At 41.0% G+C, this 19,910-nt stretch overlaps 1 protein-coding gene across 4 annotated transcripts in view; it reads right to left on the reverse strand.

Annotated features, from left to right (window-relative positions):
- The window catches only part of sdk2a (sidekick cell adhesion molecule 2a), an 88,986-nt gene extending 77,637 nt beyond the window's left edge, over window positions 1-11,349 (reverse strand). For 3 of the 4 annotated variants that reach the window (XM_014339405.2, XM_014339406.2, XM_014339404.2), the window contains exon 1: window positions 10,831-11,349. In XM_014339405.2, coding sequence (XP_014194891.1) covers window positions 10,831-10,987 — 157 coding nt within the window. In that variant the 5' untranslated portion in view covers window positions 10,988-11,349. The remainder of the gene's footprint in view (window positions 1-10,830) is intronic. The other variant, XM_005940326.2, reaches the window with a different exon arrangement.
- Window positions 11,350-19,910: the final 8,561 nt, after the last annotated feature.

Below are 19,910 nucleotides of genomic sequence, written 5' to 3' on the forward strand. Positions count from 1 at the left end.
ACTGAAAGCCTTTCTCCTTGCTTTATATACTGGATGTAATATGAACGCTCATGTTGAGTTAACAGTGGTTCATTATTAATGGGCATGTACGGTAATGACTGTGCTTAAATGCCAAACCACAGAGAGATAAATTAACATATCTTCATGTCCCCAAAGTCAATCTCAAAGAAATGAATCGTGCGGTAATGACAATAAATTGCTGCACTTTGTTTCCACAGGATATAATCTATAAGTTGGTTGACAGGCAATGTAAATGTGTTGTTTGTGCAGCATAAATCACAAGCTAACAATGCAACACCTGTGGATTTTCAAAAGTAAAAGAAATCCTCTTTCAAGCCTCCCAACTGCTCAATATTTCACACATAATATTAACCGATCTTTTGTGCAGTGACATCGTGCACAAATGGAGGCATGAGCTATGATGGATGCTGTGATAATTATAATTTCAGTGATATAACAGCGAGGTAGAGAGATGCTTGATACATGGGTTTGTTTGCATCCAGTGAGTAAACACTATCGTGAAATAACAATGAAATGACAAGCGTGTCTTTCTTAAATGTTGGAGCCTTTTTAAGTATGATCATGCCGGGGCATTCACCTGTGTGTGTGTGTGTGTGGCTGTTTGTCTGATCCCTGCAACATCTTCCATCTCCAGGGGCACCGGTTCCCTCTCTCATCAACCATGCCCAGCCAATGTGACTGTCACTCCCAATCTGCAATGAGAGGGGAGCCTGTGCCTATTTTTATAAATGTATTCATATTCATTAGTCCTGAGTGTCATTCATAGCAGCAGTTCTTTAATGCGGTGCGTAACCATCAGAGGCTGGAGGAGCCTGCCTCCTCTCATCGCACAAATTAATAACACAGGCAATCACTGCAAAGGTGCCTACTGTCAAACAACAATGGCTACTGATTTCCATCACCTATGCACACTTCCTCACTTCCAGATGACACACAAAAAAAACACTCAGTGGTTTTCCCTCAGGGAATCACACCAAAAAATGCTATTGTAAAAGCCTTTGAAATATGAAATCATTAATTTAAGTGAGAATTAATTACAGCCTTTTTTTCCCCTTGACCCACCGCAATATTCTGCGTCATGACATCTTTGTGGCAGCCGGTTAATTGTGCAGAATAACTGTGTGAACGCTGGCTGCTAATGAGAGCAATTAGGCATTAGGCTCGCACAAAACTTCAAACGCTTGCTCAAAGACTCCACACTTTGGCTTGATTGGCTTGTATGCGCCACATAGGGCACATGATGAGCGCATGATCCTTCGCTGCACTAGCTGGGAAAATCGGCTCTCCCGGTTAGACCGCCACGACTGTACTTTTTGAAATAAAATAAAGTTTACATGAAGACTCATTTGCGGATGCTCTTCTGTATGCCGCCCATGCATTTTTTTCTTGCACCATTTTGGGCACTGTGCATTCCTAAGTGATGGAAGTGGGCTGCTTCTCACAGCCTTGCCATGTTTTTTTCATGGCCATTGTTTCTGCTCCACCTTGCTTTAAATCAACAGCACAATGCACCCCCCCCATCCCCCCGCACCCCCCATTACTCCACTGTACTTCACTCTGGACAACATAAATAAAACAGGCTTTCAATGATGCAGCGAGGAACGCCACATTGGGCTCTGAGCAGTGGTGTGATTAAAGCTTTTAAACACCGCCACCCTTTGAGTTTGCATATGTCAGCTCTGCAGTCTGTTTGCAAGAAGGCTGGTGGGGTAAATGTTCCCTCTGTAGTTTCCCTTATCATGTCTTTTTTTTTCCTTTTTCCCTATTTCTCACTAATGCAGTAAGGCCAAGACTGGGTCCACTTTAACATACACAGTAATAAAGCAACATTCAGTAATAAAATTGGAACATCAAGAGCAAAGCCCACAAAGGAACATAAAAGCAGAAAGGTACTTGCTGTGCAACAGTGATGGATACGGTTCTAGCAGCTCTACATCCTGTACTCATGTATCATGCAAACCTATTGTTACACTATCTTTGTTCCTTTCTGTTTCTTTGCTTGACAATTAAGTTGCAGCTTTCCTCCCCTAACAGAGCAAGCATATTCATTCTAAAGCATCTGGAGATTGGTGTAACAAGGATTAAGAGAACACATTTTTGACTGGTCATTTCTTCTCACAATTTGCTCACTGTAATCTAATGATGACAACCCCTTGAGTGATCACAGAAATGGAAATCAAGACTACTTACTGAATTCCATGTTGGCCAGAGCAACTTCATTTAACTGATACAATCCAGCTGACTTCCCCATTTTTGTAGGTGCCACAGGCAAGGAGCATGTCCAGTATTGTTACAATAAAATATGTGCTCAAACATTTTTTTCACCGAATGAGGAAGTTATTCTTTGAAAGCACACCCACCCCACCACCACTTACAAATTCAAACAGCTTGACCAGCAGTTTGACAAAAGATTTGGGGACAGTGATGTGGAAATGTAGCCCGAGGCCTCCACGTGTACAATCTGCTCACTAAGAGGGACAACAATAGCCAGCCCTTCTTTTGTTGCTGCAGTAATGCTTTCGGTTAATTCGGGCATCACAAATCAGTTTTGAGCTATCATATGTGTCATATGTGATGCAAATCGGATTTGGCTTTACTCTCTTGAGTGAAGCTCTGTCTCAGCCCATAGTGCATACAAGAGGTTGCAGAGTCTCCAGTGTAGAGACAGACGTCCAATTTTGTCAGAAGACCTGCTGGTGCAGTACAGTGCATGTCCCCAATAGGGCACACTGGGGCCCGTTTGTTTAGCTACTTCACTCTGGCTTTGAGACAAGAGGAGACAGTGACCGTGGCATCTGGGATATGGTAGTCCCCTGCAGAATTAAACAGACTGCGTCTCAAGCCCCAGTGACAGGAAATCTCACTCAGATCACAAAAGGCAGCACTGATTGCGTCTGACATGTGCATCCTTTTCCTTCAGATGCAATGTCTTTGTTTTGTCTGGATTACTTGCGTGTAGGCATTTGTATTTTAGTGTAGCCTCTTTCTGTTTGTGTGTTTATGTCTACGGATGTGCATGTGCATGCGTGTGCAAGAGTCCATTCAGCCTGCTCCTCATCTAAAATTGAAACCGTGACCTTTTCATAAATATTAGCTGTCTGTGAGAGTACGCAAAACCTAAAGAGTGTGTAAAAGGGTGATTCCAAATTAAAAAATTAGACTCATGGGGGATAACCAGAAATTGGTTGTGTCTAATCAGCCGAGTAAAGTGCTGAAATACAACGGTAAATGTATAAAAAGGCTGGCAGTAGGAGAAGTGGAAGGGTTACTGTTTGGGCTCAAACTGGGCACACTAATCCCTTTGATCCCCCCATTTTACTGTCAGCTGTTTCCTAGCTACCGTCGGATCTGCACAGAATTTAGGATTTGTGCTACTGTACACCACAGCAATCTCTGCCCCACTGATGCAGCGCTCTCCTTTCTTTCCTCCATCAATACCCCACCCAGCATCAACATCCGTAGTAATATTCATTTCTCTCTCTGTTCCTCTTTCTCCTCCACCTCACTGCAGCTGGCAGTGACTGCGACATGGCAATGAGACAGGTTAAATTGGAAAGTATTTTGCACAGAGGACCATCAGAACATGACGCTTCACACTGAAAAAGCTGATTCTGATTTTGTCTATTCACACGAGACACCATGGCTGTGCCCCACTTTCATTAGTTGTGCCGAAAGTAGCATTCAAATACTGGTCTTTTGAGAAAGCTCTATTTAGCGATAATGAAACAATCTACATGTATTTGTGTCAATGCATGTGTTTGAATAAGGAAATGTGTTTGGTTATTAGCATACTTGCACACTTTTGCCGTGTGCATGCTTGTGCATCTGCTAACATGCATTAAAGCAATAAAGACACTTTATTGGATTCCTCTTTCAAGCTGCCTTTGAAATTAAAATAAATAGGCAAATGTATCTGCGCAGGATCTCTTTCATCCTTGTCAGTATTGGTTGCTTTTAGAGGTGCAGTGCACCACAGACTTCCCACTTAACCTCTGAGGAGCTCTCCCAAACTGATCCTAAATCATTCCAGGCAGAAACACATGGCCAACTCGATTTGCGTATTGGCAGATTCATGCTTCATTGTCAAACACTGGCTCTCCATGGCTCTGCGCCCATTAATCCTGTAAGCATGTAAAAGAATGAATACCACAAGTTTCTCAATTTGCCAATTTCAATAGGAGCTGCCAGGCTGTATTGATTTTGTATGTACGGTACACTTGCATAATTTGTATCATTCACACAGTCAAACTCTCAGGCCACCTTTTTTTCCGGAGGCTTTGTTCATTGTGTGTATTTTGATTAAGTACTGTAAGGTTTTACCAGGCATTGCTTGCCTTGGCAGATAAATGAAAAAGCAATGATCAAGGACATGGTCAAACACAATATCACTTAATATATTCAGGAAAAATGGCAGAAAAAACATATTTATCCAGGACTTGATCACGTTGAAGTTTGTATTTTAGGTGTGACTATATCTACCTACATGCAACCTTCCTTAGAAGGAGTAAACAGCATTTGTCTCAGCTTTCATCTGAAGTTGAACCCCTTCTTATGCTTTTAGTCTTGCACCTGAAGCGCTTTTGTGGCTTGTACTGAGGGGCCAAGAAAAGAGAATCCAGATGTGACACAAGCCATAGAGAAGAAGCCAGCAGTACCACTGTCAGTGCCTGTCACCATCACACTTTTTATGAGACACTCTGCTGATGTCACAGGCAAGGACGCCGATCAAAGATATATGTACATTAAAGTGCCGTCATGCTACAATGACAACCTGCTCCACTCTGCCATGCCTACCAGCTCAGAATTCCTTATCAACGAACACAAAAGCTCTGCTGGATGTGATGGTAGGTATGAGTTTCTGTAGATTTATCTCAGTTGATGCCTTTGGCTGTTCCATGCTTTAACATCTGCAATGATACCCCTGATGCAAGAGAGATACTCTCTAGCACACCATTTGTTTTTTAGTGAAGGTGGAGTACTGTCAAGCCATGACATGAGAGGGGGGAGGGGGGGGGGTGATGTTGAGCTCCCTACTATCTTGGAGAAGTGCAAAATGGCAGGTGTAAGAAAAAAGAAAAATCAGCCACAAAGTGAAATCCCATGTGTCAAAGAACGGGACAATGGCGAATGAGGAGCAGCTCTGGCCCTAATCAATAATGAGCACAAGGCATGAAGATACATTTTCTCAGCCCACCAGTGGGTCTGGTAAGACTGCTGCGAAGCAGAGCAGCAAACTCAGCCCTGCGATTGGGGAACACTGAGACTCCTTCTTTACAGACAAAACCTTGCCTTGGACTGCCCAACCAGTTCAATTCACTTTTATTTATATAGCCCCAAGTCACAAACGCAGCTGCTCAAAGCACTTCATATTGCAAAGTAAAGACCCTACAATAATACAAAGAAAATCCCAACAATCAAATGACACCCCCCAACTCCTTGTCGACAGTGGGAAAGAAAAACTCCCTTTTAACAGGTAAAACCTCCAGCAGAGTCAGACTCAGGGAGGGGAAGCCATTTGTCACTCCGGAAAAGAGCCAGAGATTAATAATAACTAATGATTAAATGCAAAGTGGTGTATAAACACAGAGAGTGGAAAAAGGTGAGTGAAAAAGAAACACTCAATGCATCATGGGAATCCCCCAATACTCTAGACCTACTGTAGAGTAACTTAGGGAGGATACGCTTTATCAAAAACAAAAACGTTTTAAGCCTAATCTTAAAAGCTACCAACTGACCCTGCATTCATACATGGTCGAAGCAAGAAGAATAAAAGGAAAGGTGCCTATATCACCTGAAAAACACAGCTTTCATTGGACACAAAAAAATGCACTGGAAGCAAAGACAGGAATATACACACTCTTTCGGACCTCTTTAGCTTCATATGTTGAGGAGCTTGTTGTTCAGCAGACTCTGGGTGTCTGTACCAAGTTTAACAGCAATATCGGCGTGCCTATTCATGTCATCACTTACTGCAGGGACTCACAGCTGGTAGTAGCGCCGTTATTGGCTTGGTTTGAAGTCAGGACAAGAATGGAGCAGAATGTCAAGATGTGAAGTCGTTCATGTGAACGGACACAGAAAATAGATACTTGTACCGCCAGTTGTTTTTATGAGGACAGGAGGAAAAAAATGTACCCGCCACCCCCACCTCGCCACAGTTTTTTTCCTCCATTTCTCTATGTCTTTGTCTCTTTTGCCATTTTATTCACAACACAAGAATACACTCACCAGTCCCCAGGAGGGGCACGCTGGATGAGAGCAGAGATTCAGTGAGCACATTATGCTGTAAAAAGCATTGTTTCTCACCATGGTTTTCCTTGAGTTGCCTTTGTGTTGTTTAAATGTTTACATGGAACAGCTTGGGGGCTTGAAGGCAGATGTATGGTCCAAGAATAGTCGGTAAGTACAATCTCTCTTTTCCCTGGACAAAAGTATTGACACAATTTTAAAGGCTTTCATATGGCTCCTTACAATAATACTTTGATGAAGACGCATGCACAACATCCTGCTGCCTTTTCAAAATGATATTACACAAATTAACCAAAAAGTGCCCCTTCACATTCCCCTCCCTTTAGCATTCAAGGTCACATCCTCTTTGAGCTTACGTCCCAGCTCAGGGCCTTTTTTGAGACATTTTTTGTTGTTGTTGTTGATAGTTGAGGTGCCTTTCAGCCTTGTGTCAAATTGATTAGACATTTAGCCAGGAGAATTAATATGTGAAGAATTTGCCTGTTTTCCCCTGCAGCACTCCACCCTCCAAGTCTCATTTGTAAACAAGGAGACATGGAAGTGAAACTACTCTCAGCTATGTGATTAAAATGGGCCCCAAAAGAAGATCTTGCCTCCAGATCAATGCCGTTATTATTGAAAAATTTAATTTGAGTACCCTATACCTTGCCCAAACTGTATTTTTGACTCAGTAAGACAAGAAGGACTCTCTGTGGGTAACGAATCAATCTGGATAACACAATTTTGTTGAGTGAAGATCCCACAGGTTCTTCCACATCTTGTATTCTCAGGCTCACACTAAGTCCCAAACACTCACAAAGCAAAAAAAAGCAAAAAAACCCAAAAACCTTCATTCTTCATAGAAAGTATTGATTTCTGCTATGCTGATAGGCAGACATCAGCATAGCACACACATGGAAGGAGATCAGACTATTTCCTGCATGCAAATAGCCATTTCCATAGCCCTTTGGGCAAATGGCAATTACTGGGCAAGGGGCGAATGCCAAAACCCTGCAGTACAAGTTAATTTGATTACATTTCCTTTATGAACTATAAACACAGTTTTGCTGCTCGACTGAGCCAATTAAAGGCTTCCTGAAGCTAAAAAGCGTTGACAGCACAACAGCCCCATTGTTCTTCAACAATAAACTTGATTGTAATCATTTGTCACACTTAAACCCATTTGAAGCATTTGTATTTCCTTTTTTTTCTTTTTTGGGGGAAAATATTACCCTTAATTTAGAAGGAAAAAAGTCTGTCTTTTTCATTCAGTCATTCGAAAGCACCATTTCATTTTTTCCCCCCAGTTAAGCTGTGATATGTTCTATCTTGAAGGATAAAGCCTCCTGTGGCAACAGAAACAAAAAGCACCCCCACCCAAAAAAAAAACAAAAAAAAAACAGAGATAAAGGCAAGAAAAAAAAGGCAGCTGTTTGATTTGGAAGTCGGAAGGCTGCCGCCACATTTCACCTGAGGCTGTGCAAGCCACTAGCAGGTCTCTCCTGGCATGAGCCAAATTGAGAAGTAAACAAGCATTTAGTCCAAATTTCAGCAGCTGTTAGCTCTCAGGAGCAGTCAACATGTTTAATTAACTGCATTTCACCAAACAGGGAGATACATATGTCATAAATATGTACACCGTGCAATTATGCAATGGCAGCTGAGAAGTTACAGCACTCCCAAATCACCAAGCCACATATAGGACTCCCAACACAATCCAAAGAGCTTCAGGTTTTGGAATATGCTGTGATTTTGTCACCGATAGATCTCATGATCTATTGTCATATCACAAAATCAGATGCCAGAGGCCAATGTCGAAACAATGGGACTATGCAGGTCTACTGTTATGGAGCTACATGCGAAACAGATTGAGCTTTCTATTATTTGTGATGGAGGGTTGTATGTGTGGGTGCAGACGAACAGGTCTGTCATCCGTCTTTGTAGGAAGATGACTTTGATTCCATTAAAACTGTATTATATTTCTCTTGATGGAGTTGTGTAATCTTGTACATATTGATTTTTGTATCTTTCTGTGGATGCACTTTGCATGCATGCATGCGTAGTTGTGTGTCACTGATGTAGATGAATTATGATCTGGTGCCCGCATTAGAGCAGGGAGTTTTAATCACACAAGGATTCAGAGTGTTTTAAACAAACGCTTTTTTTGTAAGCATGGTGGATTATCATAAGATTTAAAGATTTGGAAATGGCTGACAGCTGTCAAGCTGCATAATAACGTACGTCCAGAAAATTATAGCAGCTGCCGGTTGGCAGAATGTCAATGCTGCTATCTAGATTAAAGCTCAATAGACAGGAACATGAGCACCACTAAGCATACACACGCACACACACACTTTTACAAATGCACGACAAGATGCACATAAAAAACACAATCACTTGCAAGACAGATTTCAGCAGCAGGGGCTTTGAGGAGAAAATGAGGAGATACAGAGGGGAAGACAAAAACTCACATCAATTTACTTGGTATTTTGATGAGGGACTCTAAATGAGTCTTAAAATGGCTTGCTGAGAGCAGCCTGTAGAAAGGTTCCCCCATGGATCTATCATGTATCCTCTTGTGCACTGAAGCAACCAGCTTTTATAACACAGCTGGAGCCTTGCTAGGAACTTGCTGAAAAACAAGTTCACACCACCTATGGCTCCCTGGGGAAAAGCACGTGCATCTATGTCACCTAATTTATGACATCCTCAGAGGTTCTCCCCTCTCAGGGAATGACTACAGCATGTCTAACTTTATCCAGAGGCACTGTTGCACTGCCACTCATTTGCAAACAAGGATTCCCCATGAGGAGGAGATCTGCTTCCAGCTTCAGAAAAACAAGACCTCTCTGGATGCTGAGATGACCCCCTGCAAAGACTGCGACTGCATCTTCACTAAAGAACCAAAAGCAGCAATTGTGCGCCATAGAGGAGGCCCTTCTCAATTGAAAGAGTAGGCAGACTGAAGAGTGAATCTCTCACCAATGCTAATGCACACCCGGGAACATTCAAGGGGCCAGAATACCAACAGCAAAGATGAGAAAAAGGTCCATTTGGGGAGAAAAGGTATGGCCCTGTCAAGTAGCCTAGAAGCGCTCAACAGATCCTCACAGACTCCAGGCATGTTAGTTTGAGAAAAGGATGCTAATAACTGTTAGAGGAACTGTGCTCTGCATAATAAGAGACGCCTGAGACTCTTTTCAGATAAGGTTGGAAGCACTTTAGAGCAATGCGACCTGTTCAAAGACAAACAAGCAAAGGGATTATGCTGCTTTTAGCACTTTGATTCACTGAGCATTGTGATTATAAGATGGCGCGCGCATAGGAGAGCCACTTCTCATATGAACTAACTTCCAAAACAAGACTTTCTTCATCCTTTGGGATCTATAGAAGTAAATTCTTCACGGCTCTGTATGTCAAACATTAATCTTTCTGCGAGACCTGCTGTCCAAAAAAAGATCCTGTGTTTGAATTCCAACAGTAAGGTTAAACACGATTCAATACAAATATACTCAGATTACTAATGAAATTCAAAGTCAAGTGAGCCCACAAAGTACATTTTATCATTTAGAAACTTATCTTCTGTTCTTGTGATAACTGGCTTTTCCATTTGTGAAATTAGAAAGCAAGGTGGAAATGCTCTCTCTGATTTTCTGTCTTTATTTACTTTTTACTATAGATCTCATTATCTTCTCACTGGCCAAGAGGACATCCACGAACAGATGTAAAGTGAGAAGTCATACCAGTTCACAGTAATTGTTTAATTAGTGCAGATATAGTCTCCCTGCCTCCTTACATCTTTAACTGTGCAAGGAAGAAATGAACACCACATATTTTGTAATGGATTCATTTTGCGTCAAGCCCGTTACTTTCACACACTCTCTAAGTGGGAGACTACAAAGGACCAAAAGAGGCACAGCACAGCAGCACAGCCTTCAAACAAAGGCCTTGCATTACTGTCCCATAGCCATATTCATGCACGTTAATAACAGCATCTGCTGAACTACCTATAGGCGGATGGGGAAGATCAAACTTCAGCAACGGTGAAATGTTCTGAGGTTTTCAGGACCGATTGATTTTATGAGGCTTAATCTTATAAATAATGCATTGTAAAGCAGTTATAGCATGGAATACAACACGTTATGACATGAATATTAAGTCAGACACCTGGTGTTTTTCAGCTATTATGACACAAAGACAAAACATATCTACATTACACTCAAAATATTAGCGACTTTTTTTTCTTTCTTTTTCTTTTTGAGAAGGCAGGCGGTTCTCCTTGAGCGTTTGGAACAGTCGAGTGGCCCCGTGGTCACAGTGGGGGTACGTTGTGGAGAAGAAACCCCGACAGTTGACGCGTTGTCTGAAGCAATTAATTTAACGAGTGACGAATTGAAGTGTGGTTGTCCTGTAACAAATGTGACTTTTTCAACTGAAAACGCACACAGTTTTGCCACAGTTTTTGTTTGACTGACATTAGTCACATACCTACATCTCCCACAGACTTTCCTGCGCGCTTCTTTGCTTTTATTAACAGCAGCAGTCCGGTGTGAATAAAAATCACTGACTTGCGCGTCTTACCTTGCGCCTTGGCGCCGAGGACACAAGTCGTCAGCAGCAGAACCCAGCAGGACACCCACACCTGTCCGACCTGTTCAGTCCGTCCAGCTGTAGTCATGGTCCGCAGTGGTACCGTCGAGCTCCCGGTGCGGTTTCCCCGTCTCCACGCTGGGAACATGTTGCTCCGTGGGCACACACTCCCGGGAAGAGTCCTGTTTGCCGTTGGTCCTGTGCGTCAGACTGCTCCTCACTGGTGATGAGGTTGAGTGACTGGAGGAGAACGGAGAGACTTCGTCAGAGAGCACCAGGCGTGCATCAGATAGGCACGCGGTAGTATGAAAAGCCTGTGGACAAGTCCCGCATGAGCAAGGCGGAGTCAGTCCAATTGAATTTGCTCGGCTGTCAAGTGTGCGAGACAGAGTATTGACATCATCTTCTTACTGCTCCGAATAGCCTCTGAATATATCACAGAGAGCAGTGAAATAAATAACAGGGAATGACGGGACTGACGAAACTGCACACAGCCTCCCAAGTTCTTGTGATACAATGGACAGTTTTTAGCCCCTCCTAACTAAAATAAACAAACAACAACAACATAAAAAAAACAGGTATTTGTTTATTTGTTTTCTAAACAGCCTCAATTCTCACTACAGCTGTCCTTGAGCAAGGCACTTTAGCGACCGGTGGCAGGCAGTAAGGTTTCACACTAACTCGCTTGTACGTGTGCTCTTGTGTATGAGCTGTTGACAGTGGGAATAGACTAAATCTAGGTTAACAAGATTTCCTTGCATCTTAAACACTGAAAAGAAAAAAAGACCCATATGCTGCTCAGAGTTTGCCATTAAGGAAGGCCTCTGACAGGACAGTCATTTTTTAAATGAATTGCCCATCACATAGACTATAGCAGTGCACCCAACCCGAGCCAAGTATTGCCAGGCCAAGTGCTCTGTGCGCTATTGCCACCTTGCGGCAAAAAGCGGTAGGGGATTTCTATTTGGACAGCTATGATTGATTGTTGACACATTAAAACCTAAAGCACGGATTACAAAACTACCTGATGGCAACTAAAGCTTTTTCCAAATAGCTCTGTTTGGATATTTTCTTTTTTACTGCCAAGCAGGAAGAATAAACTGGGTCACAGTCTATAAGTGGTATGGGTGCCGCTCAGTAAATCTCTTTACTTTGCATTGGTCCCAGTTAAATCTGGCTTGATGGTGAGGTTAAAAGCAGCCAAGGCGTTAAAGAATAGCACAAGAAATAGCTAACAAAAACACCTGAGCAATTAAATGTGATTCAGGAATTAGTCTGAGATCAAAAAGAATGGCAGGCTGTTGCCATCTGTGAATTCTCAGCCCACCAGAATGCTTCCTCCATCACCAGACAAAGGATTAAAGGCAAGTTTGAGTACACAGAAATGGTGGGCACTTTTGGAAACAGAGAAGAGTACATATGGGCTGTGATATCAGCTTTTGTTGTCCTTGCTCCTTTTGAACTCACTGAAAAATGCATGCAGGTCAAGGTAAGCTTCAAAGAGCTGTCACAATATATCTGTATGTGTCCCATTAGATTTTTTGAGTTTTGAAGACCAGCACTAATACTCACTAACTGAAAATCCCAGCTACGGTGAGCTAAGTAAAGCCCGCTGCTGCTTTTCAAAGAGCCCAGCTGAAGTGTAAACAGAGGTGGTACTCTCTGCTTTGTATAGTCTTGCTGTGAATCTGCTTCACTGTCCTTTATTCTAATGCTTCTAAAATTCTCTATTTTCCCCCCCGTATGTAATACAATGTCTCATTGCTACCACAGACTCATTTTGTGTCATCCATTGCTCCCTCCCTTTATTTCCTCTCTCCTCCGCTGCCACCCCATGCACCAACCCCCTCCTGATAATGATGTGCTGATTATGAGGCTCTTAGACCAGCAGATTGCTCTCCAGTCTCATTCGCATACAGTGGAAAATTGCTGCTGTCTTGGAGCCCCCACCCTGCTGTGCGTATCAGGCAGGTTGACATTAGCAAGCTGCTGGGAACAGTGCTCAGGCACGAGGGCAGGTGCTCTATCTCCATCTCTATAACTGTTCTGCAGCAGACGAAACAGAGACTGCCTGATGCTACAAGCCACGCTGGGGGGGCCACCACAGGCTGGTGTCAAACAATAAGGTATTGTGTAGTTGACATTTATACATAACACATACTGAGAATAGCTACTTTCACTTGCCAAGTGACACGTGGTGTATAACAGTGTTTCACAAAACATAGAACACAAACATCTTAAAACTGCATTTAACTCTTCAATTTGTTAAATAAAAGTAATTCTGTTAGGACAAGTAAAATTAATGTCAACCTGAATATACCTTTAGATACACCTTCCTAATTCCAGGGCGACCCCCTTTTGTCCCCTTTAGCTTCGACAAGGTACTGGAAACCTTTCTGAAATTTTGGACAATAGTGACATGATCGCCTCACACAATCGCTGCAAATTTGTTGGCTCCACATCTATGATACTAGTCTTCCAACACATCCCAAAGGAGCTCTTTTGGACTGAGATCTGGTGGCTGTGGAGGCCATTTGAGTACAGTGACATTGTCATGTCCAAGAAACCGGTTTGTTATACTGCTGGAAGCAGCCATCAGAAAATGGGTACACTGTGGACATGGTCAGCGACAATGCTCAGGTAGGCTATGGTGTTGTTTGGTGATGCTCATCTTGTACTGTGGGGCACAGAGTGTGCCAAGAAAATATCCACCACATTAGCCTGAACCACTGATATAAGGCAGGGTAGTATTTACATCAAATTCCAATCCTTCTATCCAGATGTCAAAGACTCATCAGACTCTGCAGCTTCTTTCCTTTCATCTTCCATTGTCCAGTTCTGGTGAGTCAGAGCAAATTGTTGCCTCAGCTTCCTGTTCTTAGCTGAAATGAGTGGCATTTAGTGTGGTCTTCTGCTGCTGTAGCCATCTGCTTAAAGATGAGTTGTAACAAGTGTTTTGTTTTGTTTTGTTTTTTGACTTATGGTTGCCCTCCTATCAGTTGGAAGCAGTCGGGCTATTATAATCTGACTTCTGGCATCAACAGGATATTTCCACTCAGAAAACTGCCTCTCAATGGATATTTTCTCTTTTTCTGAACACTCTTTAAACTGTGGAGATGGTCATGAGGCAAAATCCCAGAAGATCAGCAGTTTCTGAAATACACAGACAGGTACATTTGGCACCACCAACAACAACAATGACAGATTCAAAATCACTTAAATCACCATTGTTTCCCATTCTGATACTTGAATTTAACTTCAGCAAGTTTTTTTGTTCATGTCTACCTAAATGCATTGAGCTTCTGCCACGTGACTGGCTGATTAAATATTTGTTTTAACAAATAGAGTTGGAGAGGTATACCTAAGAAAGTGGCCAGTGAGTGTATATGTAAAACGGGCATCATATTTTTTCTTCATCCAAGTGTACACCAGGCACCAATCATAAGGGAGAAATCTTTCCATGGACCACTGCTACAAACATAATGATTTCAATGGTTTTGATTTAGCCTCATTGATGATGTGGGCTGACTGACATTCCTAGCAATAAGCCAAGATACAAGCAACAACACCATGTGTTTTACCATAAAAGATGAGTTATTTTATGACAGAATGAAGTGATGTGTCACAATCACAAAAGAAGAGTTTCTGCTGTGGGCACATGATGCTTATTTGTTCGGTGCGCCTATGCGCAGTTCTTAGTGGTACAGCCCAGTTCTGGGATTTCAAGCAAATTCTGCACAGATCGCTTTACAGGCCACAGACTCCTGGGGTCCGCCAGACAACACTTTGAGAACTACTTTGGAAATTATTATTAAAACTTAAAAAAAAAAGATTCCCTTGCCCATGACTGTCACAATTAAAAAAAAAAAGAGTGAACAACCTGTATAATAAATATTTTTAAAAAATCTCCACAGTTGAAAGCCTGGACAACTTTGGATGAGTGTTTAGACCGCAAAAGTATTTCTCTTAACAAGTTACTCCATGTTAATTTATTATAGCCATAATAAATGATGTCAGCTTGTTCCAAGAATTTCCTATAATCAAGTGTAATTTCCTCACTAGTCCTGAAAGCAGAGCTTGAATTAAGCCACTTGCTCTTTGCTGTGTAGAATTCACTAAAATTGCAGTGATAGAATACTTGTAGAAAACCTATAACACCAGGATATTTGGATGCTCAACATATTCACGGTAGCAGATGTTTTTTTCGCGGTCTCTGGCATTCACTTGGCAGGTTACTGTAGTTCACCGTCAGACGAATTGCGACGATAATGCACTCTCATAAAGCACCCCGACTAAATAAGTACTTCCTTCGGTCTGGGAGATAGGGAATGCACCATAGACTTTTGAAAGCTGTTCTCTTTCCATCAGCTTGCCTGCTTTGAAATGGCTTGATTGAAATGAGCTTCATTTGAAACTGACTCTGTGCTGCCTCAGTTATATATGCAGGCATGACGGTGCAAAGGGAAACAAAGTGATCACGAAATACCAGTTTTTGCATCTGTGGGCACAAACACTACAGTTACAATGGACTCTACTTCATAAACAAGAAAATCAATCAGACTTTTTCTTCAGGATCAGAATCAGAAGACTTTATTTATCCCCAAGGGGCAACAGAGCAGCATAACATTGAAGATAAGGACAGTAAGAACGGGCAATAAGAGTGAGCTTTGTTCTTAATTACCTGTGTTCATTTGTAGATGCTGAATACACATGTTGCTGTTGCTGATTTAGCAGCGTGGATGGGCTTTCTTTTTGAAAAGGCCTTCTCCCACAAGTGTCAGCAAACAATACGTACACTGTGCGATGTTGCTGCATCATTCTTGACACCTCATCTATAGTACCTCAGAGAGAAAATCTGATTTCTGCTCTGTAACAGATCATCTCACAGCTCTTTCCTTTAGACGGTGGTAAAGCTGCAAATTGAAACATGAAAAATACAACCAAACTCCTGCTATGAGATGCATAACTGCATCTGAGAAAAGACATCAGCAAAGGGATCATTTGTTATGTCACACTGTTATTTTCTCACCACAGCAAAACCCAGTATATGCATTTTATTTTCTGGACTTCCACCAAAACAAATGAGTTTTACAAAGATCATTTGAAGCAAAAAAATATATATAAATATTAACTAAAAGAAATGCGAACGCATGAAGTTAGGTCACCTGAGTTCATGTGTAATAATAATAATAATAATAAAAAAAAACAATACCGTGAAGGTCTCTGAATATTAATATGATCAAAATATTCTACCTTTATTACCCAAAGGACAACTCACTTAAAATTATTGCACTGAATCAGTGCCGTAATTGCTTTCCCCCAGTCTCACTTTGATATAAATAACATTAGCAATTTTCCAGTCATTTTGCATTGATCCTCCAGTGCAGAATTCTGCCCCAAGAAGCAGCTGGAAATTGAATGTCTTAGACTGTAGATGTGAAGCGTGCATTTCATTCAAGTTGTCTGAGAAACTTGACTACCTAAGAGATGCAACATTATTGGGATTGATTCTGTGCCTTGCCAGTAGCAATTTCTGTCCACTATACACTCACAGAAATGCGTAAAACAGTGTCCACACACATGCATGTGCATCACATTTGATGCAATGTAGAGCCCAGCAGTTACAATATGACTTTGCCTTTTGCCACTCTACAACTCCTTATTGCTTTTTGCTTTCAAAACAATAATTTTCATAAATTTGTTGCTAAGTTTTGTCTTTACATTCATAACCATTCCACCTTCCTCTCTTCACCACACTGATTTAGGCAATTTATTGTGTCAGCTCCCCACATACAAGACCTTGTTTTGAATGAATTGCTTACAAAAGAAAGCCAAGCTGGTAGACTTTTCTTTTTTTTTTCCTTTTCTGTCCTCCCTCTTACTTAGTTAGCTCCATCTGTACAACTGATAATATTAGAACTGTAACAGACATCTTATGAAGAACAACATTTTTATTTTATATCTATTTTTTGCGAAATGTAGAAAGTCTGAAAACTGATTTCACTTCACTACAAACTCAGTGAAATAATCAATGTTTACTGTTTTGTGCTGAGGCATTATGGGTCTTCCTACTAAATAAATCAAATCAGCTAATCGATAATAATGACATCATCCTCCTCATTGCATAAGAAAAGAGACCCAGAAGACAGTAACAGCTGGTGTATAATGGAAAAATAAACAGACAAAAAAAACAGACAAAATGTGACAGAAACACTAGAAAGTATATCCCTGATAATTTTAGATCTGGGGCTGATAGAAGTCATGTTTCTCATCTTCAGCTGTTGGAGGGTAATTAAAGCAGCTTTTTACATAAAGACCAAAATAATGCTCATTCCCACTAGTTCTCAACTCTGTCTGTTGGCTGATCACGTCACACTGCTAAATCCTTGAGCCCTTAAACCCTGCCATGGTATATCATGGCATTATAAAATACCCTGGGCACACTAAAGATTAGGTGGGATGAATAAAGATATAGAAGCCAGAGGTCTCTTAAGATTTCACACTGGTTTTAGCATGTGAAATTCTTCCCTGTAGCTGTCACAACACTGTGTGCAGGGTGCTGTTGCAGCATACCTGTGCAACCCAGCATCTAAACGGAGAACAATCCATATTTTGGTTAACATTTTAAGAGTCTCTCTGGTTTTGGTGCATGCTTCCATGTGTTTATTATTACCTTGGCATTGCTGCAATTTGTTCGTAAGCAATGCAGGAGGGAGAGTGGCAACAATCGCAGATTTTAAAACCTAACCATTACCAAAACCAGCACTAGTATATTCACAGCAAGCATGGGCAGAATTTTAAAACATAAACAGCATGCTTGACCCAGCTGTGTCGATCCCACAGAGATGAAACTATTGTCTTCTCGGGCTGAATACATTAGCTGTATTTTCACACAGTGAGTTATGGGGGAGAATGCTTGTAATCAGATCAATGGATTTGAATTATTGCACCATACAGATACTATTATATCGCATAAGCTGGCTAAACTTTAGCCAATTGAATTGCCACAATAGCCTGAGTGTGACATTGTGATTTATGTAGTTTTCAGGTATTTGACTTTAGTATAATGTAAATGAATATTGTAGCGCTATAGCGTGCACCCCTGAGGGTTAGGCTTTGGGGTTTATTTGTCTAGGAAGTATAAAAAAGGGTTCTGTGTACACAGAAATTAGGATTCAGCTCAAATGCACTGCATCTCTTCTTTCCTTTAGTCAACACAATCAGATTGTAAATGGGGTTAGGGGTGATTCATTTTTTTGTTATGCAGCACAGCAAGTTAGACAATAGATTCTTGTGTTAAGCTGCATGAGCTGTCCAGTGTCAGAAATATTTACAATTTACAAATCATGCAGCATGCAGCCTTGACATACAAGCATTTGTTTAGACAGAGTAATGACAAAGATGATTCTCACAGATGTCTTGCGAGAGCATTTGCTGACACTAATCAGGAAATTATTCTCAATAGTGGGAAATTAAAGCATTAGCTACAAGATCTTGTCCTGCAAACGAAGCTTGAAAAATTGCTCCTTTACACTTTTTAAAAAAATATGTAATTGGCCACAAGAGATTAGAGGACCCGTTAACAATTTATTGATGGCATTTGCTGGATTTGCCATAAACTGACGTATTGATTTTCATAAAGCAACAACAAAGTAAGCTGTAAAGTACATCCAACCGTAACCCAGTTATAACAGCATTAAAGCTGATGAGATTTGTTGGAGCTGCTCGGGGTAAAGGTATATATTCATTTCTTTTTCTTTTTTTTTTTTCATTATGCAGCCCACGTCCTGAAGTGTTTAACATCTGAGTGTTAAAGCCACAGAAGGTTAACAAAGCAAGTCATCATTTTCATTAGAGAAGCCACTAGAGCTAATCATAGAGAGCTCTTGTGAAGTGATTATGTCAAAAACATAATAGGTGTCCTTGTGACGTCAAGATGTCGTGTTTAAAATTGGACAGCTGCAGTAACTTCAGTAGACATGCACTTATGATAGAGGTCATTTTGTCATTTAGAGTATGGAGTTAAACCTTTCATCCTGGAACCGAATATAGCTGCTCAATAAATTTGATTCAGTGCCAACGGGCAATCATGTCCTTTAAGTCCATTAAACATTAACCACTAAGCAAGCTTCTGGTTGTCTTTTTGACGATAGTCTTAGATTGAATAGACTGAGTGCATTTCAGGTTCACATATATTTTTCTCCTCAAGCAATAAGACAGGGAAGTCAGATATTATCCCTTCATGATGCAACAACCTCCATCAGTTTATACAGAAATCCAAACCTCCAGGAAGAATGCCTATGGGCTTCAGCAGCTTCAAAAGTCTAACACTAAGTCCATCTATTCCCCAAAGCTAAGCTTTAATGTTTCAGATTGAGAGTTACCACTGTCAGGGGATCAGATCTTGGACAATTTTATCTTATTATTATTTTTTGTTTACTTTTTCTTCTCCTAAATAAAAACCTTGTGTTCTTGGGCAAAATACTGACCCCAAGTATGGATGTGTGAATGTTAGATAGAAAGCACTGTAGTAGCACTTGTAGAAAAAGCAAAGGTGATTGGATAAATGAGGCTAATTGTACAAAGTAATTTTGAGGTGGAGTAGAAAACTGCTATATAGTCCATTTATCAGAGTACACAGGTACATACATTCAAAAACATTCACTTAAATGTTTTAATAAGCATTGCTTAAGCTTCTACAATGTTTTCAACTTGACAACACCAAGGCCTGTTAACTTCTCATTAGTGATCAGAATTGACTACCACTGATAATGTCTCCTTGCCAGCATAAAAAGGATTTGTTAGTAGTCACTGGCAGTACTCACTTTCAAACATAAGAACTCTGCACCAAGCATGGTGGTGGTAGCATCATGCTCTAAGGCATTGTTTTGCAGCCAGTGGTACTGCTACATTTCATAAAGCCAATGAAATAAACACTGAGGGGCTATATCTAAACTCTTTAGCTTCACCTAAAGTCACCAAACTTGGTTGAAACTTGGTTGTTGAACACTTGGTGTTCCAACAGAATAATTATCCCAAACACATACCAAAACTGGTTTTGGAATGAATAA

This window comes from Haplochromis burtoni, unplaced genomic scaffold (assembly GCF_018398535.1).
Source record: "Haplochromis burtoni strain Fernald_Lab_line unplaced genomic scaffold, NCSU_Asbu1 Contig_290, whole genome shotgun sequence".
NCBI lineage: Eukaryota > Metazoa > Chordata > Actinopteri > Cichliformes > Cichlidae > Haplochromis > Haplochromis burtoni.